At 38.5% G+C, this 12,808-nt stretch overlaps 1 protein-coding gene across 1 annotated transcript; it reads left to right on the top strand.

Annotated features, from left to right (window-relative positions):
* Positions 1–595: 595 nt before the first annotated feature.
* zgc:113279 (uncharacterized protein LOC553749 homolog) lies at positions 596–11,110 on the top strand. The gene is made up of 10 exons (XM_054604597.1): positions 596–717; positions 1,170–1,194; positions 2,167–2,213; positions 2,324–2,471; positions 3,557–3,866; positions 4,859–4,964; positions 5,532–5,678; positions 8,217–8,277; positions 9,481–9,644; positions 11,035–11,110. Exons 1-10 carry the CDS (start codon positions 652–654, stop codon positions 11,065–11,067), a joined length of 1,107 nt encoding a protein of 368 aa, XP_054460572.1. The 5' UTR covers positions 596–651; the 3' UTR covers positions 11,068–11,110.
* Positions 11,111–12,808: the final 1,698 nt, after the last annotated feature.

Raw genomic sequence — 12,808 nt, 5'->3', positions numbered from 1 at the left:
ACTAATGAGCAGATGTTTTTATCAATAAATATAATCTTTTATTCCCTTATAATTTTAGTTGTTTGTTTTTTATGTAAATAAACACTATAGATGACAATATGTGAAATCACCAACTACAAAGGGACGACCTGGCAAATAAATTTCACTACATATTCAGGTTTTTATGGAGTGGATTAAGTTGTATAAAATCGAAACACTCAAGTAAGTTCATGCAACTCAAAAAATTTACTTAAGAACAGTACTTTATATACTTAGTTACTTTCTACCAAAGCTGAAAAAATGTTTTGTTTTTAGCTGATATTGACAAATGGGTTGTCATAATATCAATATCAGTTTTTAATTATGCAACAAAAGGATAAAAAATGTTTTGTTTTTGCTATTTGATGTCATACTGATGAAGCTAGTTTGAGCTACTTCAGTTAATATTTATCTAATGTGTTTTCAGCTCAAATAGAGTCTGAGAATAACTTTGTTTATCAGCTGTTTTTATGACAAAGTATATCTGTTTACTGTCATCTCAACGCTGCTTTTATACGACATGTAGTCTGATTATGAACCTGCTGTGAAGGTTTATCCTCCATTGTTTCTTCTTCAGGGTCAAAACGTTCCATTTACGGGGATGAGAAGGTCTACCTCGGGGTCCGTGTCAAAATGCCAGTGAGGGATCTACTGAAGAAAATCCGCAGAGACCAAGGATGGGAATGTGGAGATTTAAAGGTACATTAGTGCTTTGGGTTTTTAAAGTTCACCAAAATGTGTGATTTTTTTATTTTGTCTTCATTTTATTGCATTTATTGCATTTCCATGAATGAAAAACCAACAAACTTACAAACACAAGACTGTGGGAATAATTTACAGCAATCACATAATACCATTTATATTGGTTATATGATGGACAAATTGGAAGTATTTAACAAATGTAATTACATATACTCTGTATTTTGTTTGTCCTTTTTAAGCACAATAATCATCTGGAAGTCTTCATCTTTATTCTGAAACCTTACATTTTGTAGTCTTTTCTCCTATTTGGTTCCAGAGTCCCTTTTACAGATGACAAACTACAGAACAGTTTGAAATGAATTGTTTTTAGCTGCCTTTAGGTGAAAAAAAATCCATTAAAAGACAACTTGCCTTGATATAACTGTTGTTGTTTCTTTCTTCTTTCACAGGAGATTTGTGGCAAACAAGTCAAAGGTCAGTAAAACCAAAATCTATGAGAGTCATTTATATTTTTTTAACTGTTAATGAGCTAAACTGATGTTCAAAAGTCTGAAATCTGCTGCCACAAAAGTTGAATTTGTTACAGTCAGGCGTGTGAGAGGACGACTCTCTGTCGGAACCATTTCTGATGCTTTTATTTTGTAGAAAGTCCTCTTTACTCATAGATGTTATTCGGTTTAGTACATTGAGAACAACAAGCTGTACAATGGTTCAACCAGACGGACAACTGAAAGAGACAAAGAAGAAAGAATAAATCAGCAGGCACTGGCAAAAGAAACTGAAAGTTTATCATCAAAATGTGTGCAGATTTAAACAGGAATAACTTCCTGTTACAGTGTCAAATGTTTCACTATAAAAGCAGCCTAGAACAAGCTGAATTAACATCCAACGTGTTGCTTTAGAAAAGCTCTTCTTCAAACTTTACAATATATAAATAGGAGTTTAGTTTAGGGGTAAGCACTGTTCTTCAGTAGACTTCAGAGAGACTAAAGAAGTAGAGTTGTTCTGACACTTATACCAGTGTCAGAAATAAGATAAGATAAGATAAAATAATCCTTTATTAGTCCCGCAGCGGGGAAATTTGCAGGATTACAGCAGCATAGGGTAAAGTGCACACAAGAGACATATGCCTCTGATACTGGCTAAAATGCTGGTTCGGGTATCGGCAAGTACGCGAGTCTATGCACCGATCCTTTATCATGTTATCATATCATTCATCAGCAGTAAATAACACTTTGGGTGTCTGAATTATACAGTTTTTACAATCCATTATTAAATGGGAGAAGAAAAATATCAATTGATTGATTCCAAACTCTTTAACGGCGGAGTATATTCTAGATACAGAGGTTCTGAGGCTCGTGAACCAAGAGGAAGGAACAGAAATTGTTTACTTTAAGGAAAAACATACTGTATTTTAATTTGAGCCTTAAACTTTTTCCGCCACAGGAGACTGGCAACAAGGCAAAATGCGTGCACCGAGGAGAACCTACAAGGTGAGTGTTAAAAATCAAACAGACCTCAGGCCTACCTAAAGGGCGGGTTTAATTGATGGCTGTAAATCACATGTCGGTTTTCAAATACCTCGCCCGTCCTTGTGACGCAGAGAAAACGCTCCACTAAGAGCCTGGAGGAGCTGGCAATCATTGTGGAGGTGCTGGAGGAGGATCTCCGGACCGGCAGCACCTGCACCTCCCCTCCCCGATCTCTGCCGTCCCCCAACCCTCCAGTGTCTCCTGGGTGGTCTCCATACGGTGAGACATGAGGACGGGAAACCACAGTTATGAAGTTACACAAAAAAAATGCAACCTACAATAAATATTTTGCCAGCATCTACTACAAGCCTTTCTTGACGTGGGACAAACCGGTTTAACCGTAACCACGTTTATATAAGTCCGTAAAAAACAGAAGAAGAGATTCGTTATGCTCACATCAAGCATTGAGAGTAAGAGCCGTAAACTTTCCAGACTTATATCGGCAGTGAAGGAGCATTTTGTATAAAGAAAATGACGTATAGCCGCAGATATATCACACAGTTTAAGCATCATGATGTGAAATAAAGTTTTATCCGGTCGTTATCGGACAATATTCAGTAAAAAATATGCAATCTGGAGATCTGCATTAATGCTTAATAGACCCTAGTCTTATAATGCTGAAGTTACATTGTTAACAAACGTCCGTGTTTAAATTAGCAGGAGTAGAGCTAGTGCTGTTAGCAACATCAGAGCTAACAACTAACGGTTATGTACGCAGCAGTTCGGCCGTGGCTTGGAGGTTCCATTTAGTTACATTGTGGTGCGTTCAAGCTCCATTCAGTAAAAGTATTAGACGAAAGTAACTAACGTTATCATGATGTGTTCAAATGTAATTCTGGAAAATGTAGTTTTTTTTGGTGAGAAGCATCGCTAACGGCTAACGTACGAAGTTTCAATTGAGTTAAATTATGATGTGTGAAAATGAGTATTGGGTGAAGGTAAATTATAACGTTATCATGATGTGTTCAAATGTAATTTTGGTGAGAAACTTGAAAAAATCCAGTTTATAATACATCATTAAACCTACTAATGACAAGATGTTTTTAATCAATAAATATACAATCTTTTGTTTTTTAATCACTTGAAATGTGTTTTTATTCAAATAATCACTATATATGATAAAAAGTAAAAGCAAATATTTGATGATAATAAATATTTTAGTTCATTAGCTAAAGGCCTTATTAGAAATATTCTGGTTAATAATTGTGAAAAACTCAAAATAATATTAATATTAATGAATATTTCTTCTGATGATAATCATGAATTTCATATTGATTTTTTCCCTGCCATCTCTTCTCACTAAGGTTCAGAATACAACAGTGACGAGTCCGATGAAATGATCCCCAGCCCCGATTACTACACCACCTACTCACCGGGCTCGGAGCACCAGTGGACCCCGTCCCCTCCTGACTTCATGCACACCGGCCTCCAGCCCTTTGGCATCGGGAACGCTGGGTGGGATGGTGGACGAGAGGTGGACAGGGCCGATCCCCAGAACCACGACAGAAACCAGAACAACTCTGCTTTCTTCTGGGCTCAGCTTCAGAAAGAGGAGAGCCAGCTCAAGGACGTCTCTGACGATGTGCTGCTGGCCACCGACGAACACGGCAAGACGTACGTTTGATGCCGTTGTGTGGAAAATAGTGGTGAAAAGGATCATAAATACTCATGGTTCAGAACACATCACGGATCGGATCAGCACAAAAGAAAACCGAGAGCAAATATAACTTTTAGAGTTCCCTGTTCCTGTTTCATTGCTGCCAATACTAATGCAGATCATTGATGATCCATATTGTCAGAAACAGATCCCTTTGTTGTTTGATTATAGCAGATGGTCTTTTTACTTTATCATAGTAATTTGTGGTGTTTTTTGTTATTTTTCTTCATATAGTCAAACTTTTTACGGGATAACGTGAACACATCATGATAACGTTATAATTTACCCTCGCCCCGTTCTCATTTTCACGGAACAGAGCCTGAATGCATCATAACGTATCTTATAGTAACGTTATCTATTAGTGGTGCTGCTAACGTTACTAGCTCTCCTCCTGTTAGCCGTTAGCGGTGCTGCTAACGTTACTAGCTCTCCTCCTGTTAGTCGTTAGCGGTGCTGCTAACGTTACTAGCTCTCCTCCTGTTAGCCGTTAGCGGTGCTGCTAACGTTACTAGCTCTCCTGTTGGTTTAAACACAGATTGGTTGTTTACAATGTAACATTATCAGAGATCAGAGACTAGAAAAGCATAAATGAAGTCCTGATCTCATATTTTACTGAATATTGGAGGATAACGATCGTCAGTAAACCTTTATTTCACACTGTGATGGTTAACGTTAAACTGTGTAATTAATCCGTGGTTCACATGCGTGACGAACTGCAAGGGTTGATCTGTACGGATCACGGATCGAAAGTGGTCCGTTACACAACTAGCGCTACTCAACCCTGCAGGCTTCTTGCAGTCCTACTTTCTCAGCTTACTTTGTGAATCGCCTCCACTAACCCAGGATCAGACCTGTTGTCCTCTTAAAAGTTGGAGTGCTGCATTGATGTGTCTGTAAATACCTTATCTTTTTTTTGTCTAAGTATGTCTGATTGTTCTTGTCCCTTCAGAGCTCTCCATAAAGTGGTGTGTATTGGAAAGAGGGCACAGAGCTACGCCATCGCCAGAAGGATGGCCGCACTTAACGGCCTGGACCTCAAAGACTCTGATGGAATGGTAAAGTACAAACACATTTGAGATTTACGTTTCTAAGTTTTATGCCTACGTGCTGGCAAAAGCCGAGGTCGGGTTGTCATATGTCTTTGGGTTGTGATTCCGCCCGGTCCATTCTCGTGACCGAGATATCTCAGGAACACTTTCATCTCAGGAACACTTACCAAAGCTGTCCCTTTTTTAAATGTCTGATGGATGCTATTGGTGCCTTTACCACAGATACAGTACCAGTCAAAAGTTTGGACACACCTTCTCATTCAATGGTTTTTCTTTATTTATTTTTTCTACATTGTAGATTAATATTGAAGACATCCAAACTATGAAGGAACACATATGGAATTATGTGGTAAACAAACAAATGCTCAACAAACCAGAATATGTTTTATATTTTACATTCTTCAAAGTAGTTGAATGAAAAGGTGTGCCCAAACCTTTGACTGGTACTGTATAAGAAAACAAATAGATTGTAGCAAGAGTGATGTTTTTCCAACATTTTTGCAAGGAAGTTTGACCACTATGTCACCAAATGGAACAATAAATAGTCTAACATTGATGGCCTTGTGTTCCCAGACCGCCCTCCTCCATGCAGCAAAGCACAACCACCACCTGATGGTGGCTGATCTGATCCTTCTGGGGGCCAACGTCAATGAGACGAACAACTCAGGAAAGACCTGCCTCCACCTCAGTGCTGAGAAAGGCTACATCAGAGTCCTGGAGGTAAGAGCTTTGATTCACAACGAGCCAGGGACGGGGTCTCACTGATGGGATTTGGGCAAAACACCTCCTCGTGGTGTTCCAGGATTAAAAAATTACACTGACAGGCCACAAAAACAAGGAACAATTTAAGAAAATGACACTTAATTTACATTAACCTGTCAAGGGACCCTTCGCTAAGCTCCTCCCTAGAACGACCACAGTCTAATCCTCGTTAGCAGAAGTTTTGAGTGATATGTATGGTTACTCTGACAGAAGATATCCTAAAAGTTTAGTGGAGAGACGTTTGAATTTTGATTAATCAGCGTGGAAGATTTTACTCTGAATCCATCGAAGATCAACAAAAACTACTTAGTTTGCTCCAAGGTAAGATGCATATAACGTTGGCAAATAAAGACAGTTTTATATTAATCATTTTTCATTTTATGAGATCCAGTGTAAGAATCAATCCCACGATGTTCGAGCAACATCCTGACGTGCTTTAAACAAAAGGAAACGAGGGATAATTTAGTTCTATGTTAGATAATTAAAGCTAAAGGGAGTCATAACTAATGTTAAACGTTAACTTAGCTTAACATAAATACATCATTGTTGTTCCTGTATATGTTTTTCCTTCAGTTGAGTTGTCAATACGTTGGGTTGTAAACAATTTAATTTGGACTGGTGAGCTTTTCCCTCCTTTTTTTTATGTCCTCTTCATTCACAATACTCCGCTGACAAATACAATTGTGAATGTAACGTCAGCTCTCGAATGCATATTGTAATCTTTTCGGTCTCTCTTCTCTCTGATATTTCAGAGCAATTTGTCCAGAAATCTGCTCTCATGTCTTTTGGAATATCTCTTATCTATCTTGTTGAAAACAACAAATTTAAATGCCAGAGGCGAAAGCTTGACAGGCCTGTCAGCAGTAACCAGGATGGGGGAGGGGCTTAGCAAATCTAAGAGAATGTCAACTGATCCCTTTTTAGTCCTCATTACAAAGTTCACATGCGTCACTCGCATATCAGACCGAAATTGAATTTGTTGGGCGCTACAGATGTGGATTCCATTGATCCGGACTGACAGGTTATTCATGATTAAGATCTAATGTCAGGAAGGTTTCATCCGTGTTGGAGTTAGTAGATCAAATTTAAACTGCTCAGATGAAAAGCTGTGACAAAAACCAACGCAGACGGTTTTCTGAGACACACTAACTGTGTACAGCTTATCATTTATTTTTTTGTGGAGAAGATAAATGGCAACTTGGACAACCTGTAATTATGCTTTTCAGACAGTAAGATTCTATTTAAGGTGTTCACTTTAAAAGCACAGCTCAACCTGCTGATGTGGTTTGACAAAATAGATGTTTTCTGTTTGTTTTGTTACGGGGAAAAGGGCCATCAAGCAGTGCACTAAAGATCATTTTCTTGGACAATGTTTGTGCAAGAATCTTCCGTGTTCTAGCACCTATAGACTATTTTGACATATATTAATTAATAATTTCAGACAAACTTTTGCTGGTTTCAGCTTCTCAAATATGAGGATTTCCTTGTTTTACCGAATGTCTTTTGATCTTTGGTTAAAAAACAACCGCAAAGCATTACTTCTCATGCTATGCCAAGTGGGTGTAACTCAATTAAATCTTGTGCAACCGCGACAAGCCACACAAACGTTGGTGCTCTTCTTCACAACGAACCGGCCTTCTAGTTTAACCGGTTATGAAACAAAGGAATATTCCATTTCGAGCTTTATGAGGTTGCCGAATTGCTTGGTTTCCCCCAATAAATATCAATCTATTAATAACACTGAAATAAAAATAACTCAAGTGCTTTAGATCAATCTCCTAAGTGCGTGAAAAAAATCAGCATGAAGACCTAAGTTGCACCATCCAAATTTGCAGAACCATCAAAGCAGCATGTTGGCGACAAAAACCACAAGGTTACTGTTTTATGATTACAGGATACAGACTTTAAGCCAGTTGGCACTCGGAAGACTCCAACTGTTGTTTGTGCGAATGCGCTTAACAGCAGCAATGCCAAGTTTTTTTTTTGCGACCAATGAACGTAAGTTACCATATTTGGAATGCAGATAAAAGACTTATTGACGTTGTATACGGATCTGGACTAAACCTGTCAATCAGTGTGTAGCCCCGCCCTAAAGCATACCCTGCTTTATGGTCTGTTTGACTCTAAGAAGAAGACTTGAAACTAGAGATTGAGACAAATGTGGAATAAAAATGAAAATGGTAGAAATGAATACAAGAATGTGAGTAAAAAAAAATAATTAAAACATCAGGCAAGACTTGCCAATCAGAGTTGACTATGTAAATATTTTAGGTCGGGGACAGCCCTACATTTAGACGACTTCGTTGTTACTTTGCACATCTATATTAGTATTTTTCTGTACTACCAAATGCTGTGTTATTGAGAGAAATGTTTTTAAAGCAAACGAGAGAAACTGATTTTGGTCAATGGAGCTCTTTGGAACGTTTTCTCATACATATGTGTCTGAACTTTAACCAGTGTGTGTGTGTGTGTGTGTGTGTGTGTGTTTTCTTTTAGGTTCTGAAAAACACAATGATGGATGGTGTGTATGTCGACGTTGAAGCCACTGATAACTCTGGTAAGTTCTATAACCGTAAAATCCTTAAGCCTACTAAAGAACATTATTGATAATATATCATATTTATATAGCTCTATTCCAAAACGGAGGTTAACAAGATGCTTAACAAGTAGGGTTAAGAGGATGCTCATGAGGGGCCACATGCTAAGATACATAGGATGGTAAAAGGTAACAAAAATTGTAACACATGTATAAGATTACCGTAGAAAAAAGGGCTGAAAGACAATGATAAAAGTTACAAAATAGGTGCAGTAATAACAATAAAACAACTTGTTGCAAAGCCAAGCTATAGAAATGTGTTTCAAAATTTAGATTTACAAATATTAACAAGTCAGCTGTTGCAACAAAATATGGTTAGCTGTTCCAATGTTGAGGGGCCATGTAAGCAAAAGCTTGGTTTGAAGTGTACTATGCAGAACAGAAGCCTGTCATCTGCATATAAATTCACCAAATAATTCCTACTAAAAAGCATTACACTACAATAACTTTATTGTCACAAATTTCCAATAATGCATGTTTGCCATAATCAGTATTAGTACCAAAAGTATCATGACATTAACATAACAGTATCAGACATTCAGCAAATGTGCAGGGGAAGAATTGAAAAACTCTGCAGTGACAGTTTAGCCTCCGTCTAATTTATGTTTAGATTGTCCGGTTGATTGGTTTTCGTTGACATTTTATAGTTAAGGTGTGGTATAGTCCGTGTATAACAACACCAGCATGGGAGCAAAGTAATGTGCTGCTGTACCGGTAAAGCAGCAAAACATTTTATGGCCTGAAACAAACAGTAATTTTACCTCCATAGAAGAAGGGAGTTGCTTGTCCACTGCTGCCTCAATCAGTTGTTTTGTATGAGTCGTTCAGTGACTTTGGTGTTTTAAAGGGTTAGTTCGGATTCATCAAAGTCAAACAATAACACAAACAAACTAACCGATTGAGGCAGCGGTAGAACTTCCTTCTTCTGAGCTAAAATGACTGTTTTGTCAATGGAGTCTTGTGGTTTTTGAAGAGAGCATAGATAACGGTTTCCGTTCCCCATCATAAAGGTCTTTGTGACTGCAAGGTAAAGAGGTGAAAATATTCTAAATAGAGCGTATAAAAACTGATATTGGTTATTTTAGGTGTCTAAAATACGTCCACAGTAGTACATTGCTTTCCTCCAGTGAAGTCCAAGCTTTCAGATGTTTGTGTGTTTCTCAGGTATGAGTGTCCTCCAGTGTGCTTCTTTGGCTCTGAAAGCCACCGTTCGTAAGCTGGAAAGCAACAAATTGCCAAATTACGCCAGACTCCACACGCTCCGCCAAGAGCAGATGATGGAAACCCTGGAATGTCTGCTACTGATGGGCAGCTACCTTCATACCATGGTACGACACTCTAACATCAAAGATTCCTTTTTCATATTTACGTGCAAACAGGCAACAAATCAGAACTGTCGGATAATTTATTATTACTTTAATGAAATGGGAGCCAAGTGTTATCAAAGAGATCATTGCACAACAAAGAAGCCTCATTCGAAATGCCATTTGGAGAAAATAATATTGAACAGGATGTAAGATAATCCTTTATTAGTCCCGCAGCGGGGAAATTTACGTGATTTACAATTTACAAAATGTATGTGATCTTGTTCTATTAAGCAACTCACTTTTTACAGAAGTTTACTAAGCAGCCAATAACTACCTGTACTGGATTCCTGAGCAACAGCTGGGCAGCTCTGTTTTCTGACTGTTCCCTCATATCAGTTGTAGCCTGGAGACATTAAAACTGGTTAAACAGTGGTGAAAACAGACAGTGCAGGTGTTCAGTCTTTGTTGTTCAGCTTTTTTGGGCGGGGAAGCACATCGTGAGGAGCATAAACAAATAACGAGTCAATGTCAATTCAAAACTTGGTTAACTAATTGCTCCTAGTATCCATTTACAAACCCGTATGACCTTACTACTCCCTGTTCCCTTGTGGAGTATGCTATTGTTGAGTACAGATGAGCACTGGTATGCTTCTGAAGTGTCAGGAATTCGCATAATTAAGAAGATGAATAGACTCAAAGGCTGGAGCCATTTTACTTGACTGGTTTTATTTTGAAATGTACTCGCTGTCATCGCGTAGCTCGCAGCGTGCCCTTAGGGACTGAAATGTCTCTCACCCAGGGGTACGCTTTGTTCAAGAGACATCTTGATGACAATAGGACGCCATGATGGCATGAGAACTAGTAACTACAAGTCAACATTTCTATTTGCCAAACGCAACTTCCTCTGACAAGCCACCTGTGAAACAAAATGATTGAATTCCTGTCAGACTAAACTACAGTTTACTTTGATCTTTATGATAATATTTGCTTATAGCCTTCAGCTAATTGCAGTGTTGGCATGCTGGCGCTTAAACACAAAACAAAATTGAACTGAAGTACAGCTGATAAAGGAAAGCTTAAACTGAAAGGTGAGCCGTGTTTGACAGCATAGAACTGGGTCTGCATTTAACGCAGGTTCAAGCAACCAAATCCCCCCAATTTTTTCTATTGCACTTAAGGAGAACAACACCTGAATTAAGTTACGTTATAGACCCTTTAAAGTCGAGGCCAGAACATCCCCCTGGCAGCTTTCAGATACATAAATATATACCCTTCAATTAAAAGAAACTTGGACTTGCTCTTCCAGTAACATTTACACCAATATATGCTTTTTTTTCTAGAGTAATATGTATTGCCACTCATATTTTTGACAGACTTTTGATGTCTAACTGATTCTTCCTCTCTCTTTTAGTTGAGCCAGAGTTTGCAACCCAGATTTGGTTGACCTTTGTGGCACTTCCGCCCGGCAGGGCTTCCTGGAGACCCGACAGTAATGTTCTGAGTTGGTTCAGGCTTGAATTCAAATGGGGAGAAACCATAATTATTATAGTTTCCTTTCTCTTTGAGCTTGAGTTCTGACCTGTTTATGTAAAGCATCTGGGGTTTTGTGTGTTTGGTAAAAATGCCTGACTTGCAATCAGGTATTTAGTTGAAACCTGCACAGAAACGTCAGATGCCCATTGGTTGGTTTCTGTGAAACTTCCATTGTTTGTTACATTTGAGTAACAAGTTGTCCTCAGTTAGTATGTCTGTGAAGATCAAGATGTAAAATCCTATGAGAATATATTTTAAATATATTTAAATAGCTTTTCGCTTTAAATAAACCTGGTCGCAAAATACGAAACAAACTCCAGCGGAGAGAGAAAATGACTTAAAACGTACAGTTTCAGGTTATATTGTTAGATTACAGCAGCAGTGCCTCAGATTTAAGTCCACTGCTGATTAGTGTATATTCCAAAATGTGTGTCATTACAATAACATAAAGACTTCTTAATGAGTATTTTTTTAAGAACCAGCCAATCGATATGTGATTATGATTTAAAGACATTTACCTCCCCGCTGGGTTTTAACTTTTTTGCAGCCTTAAGATATACATGTCAGATATTTTAAAGGACTTTTGTACTAGAGGACTTTGAGTATTTTAGTTAGTATTGTACGGTGATTGGGAGTAACTACAGTTTAAGTTTACACAGTTGATAAATTGTCATGTGAAGGGAGCTTTAGTTTAGTAGTTCTCTCTTAGCACATTGTCAAGTTTTTTGACTTGTCTTCACATGTAAACTGTGTTTTGTCAAATGTAATGTGTTTTTTTTAAGGGAGTATTTAATTAGTTGCTTTCTTACTGTTAGAGGAGAGTATCAGTTAAATCTCTTTGTTTTCTATCGAGAAGCTTTCAGAACGTGTTTAGACTAGCTAGCGTAGCTCAATAACTGGAGGGCTAGCAAAGTCATTAAAACATAAAATACACATTTAATCATCTGCATTTAAAATGATCAAAAGTAGAAAACAAAACATTGTGACAGCAGCTAGCTTGCGCGTTGAAGCCGTCAACCAACAAACACTAATTGTGTTGACGCAGCGTTTGGATGTCTTGTCCTAAAAGTCTGCTTTACTTTCTCTGAACAAAATCAAAGTATTCTTGGATGGAATGGTTCTTTAAAAAAGACAATTTTGGAATTTTTGGACAGAATATATTTCCTCTTTAATGAGTCTAAACATGTCCTAAACCTGGGCTGCACGGTGGTGTAGTGGTTAGCACTGTCGCCTCACAGCAAGAGGGGCCCGGGTTCAATTCCCGGGCCAGACAACCTTCTGTGTGGAGTTTGCATGTTCTCCCCGTGTCAGCGTGGGTTCTCTCCGGGTTCTCCGGCTTCCTCCCACAGTCCAAAGACATGCAGCTTAGGTGCATTGAAGACTCTAAATTGCCCGTAGGTGTGGATGTGAGTGTGAATGGTTGTTTGTCTCTATATGTCAGCCCTGTGACAGACTGGCGAACTGTCCAGGGTGTACCCTGCCTTCACCCATTGACAGCTGGGATCGGCTCCAGCAGTTCAGTGGTGACGGAAGATGGATGGATGGATGTCCTAAACCTTCTCTCAGCAGAGCGCCAATATATAACTTTATGCAAGTACACATGCTTCGCTAAATCAAAGCCATGCCCCTTTTTGGGGAACAGAAAATCGCAT

This window comes from Anoplopoma fimbria, chromosome 1 (assembly GCF_027596085.1).
Source record: "Anoplopoma fimbria isolate UVic2021 breed Golden Eagle Sablefish chromosome 1, Afim_UVic_2022, whole genome shotgun sequence".
Taxonomy (NCBI): domain Eukaryota; kingdom Metazoa; phylum Chordata; class Actinopteri; order Perciformes; family Anoplopomatidae; genus Anoplopoma; species Anoplopoma fimbria.
The sequence above is the reverse complement of the archived record's forward strand: the minus strand, read 5'-3'. Positions and strand labels throughout refer to the sequence as shown.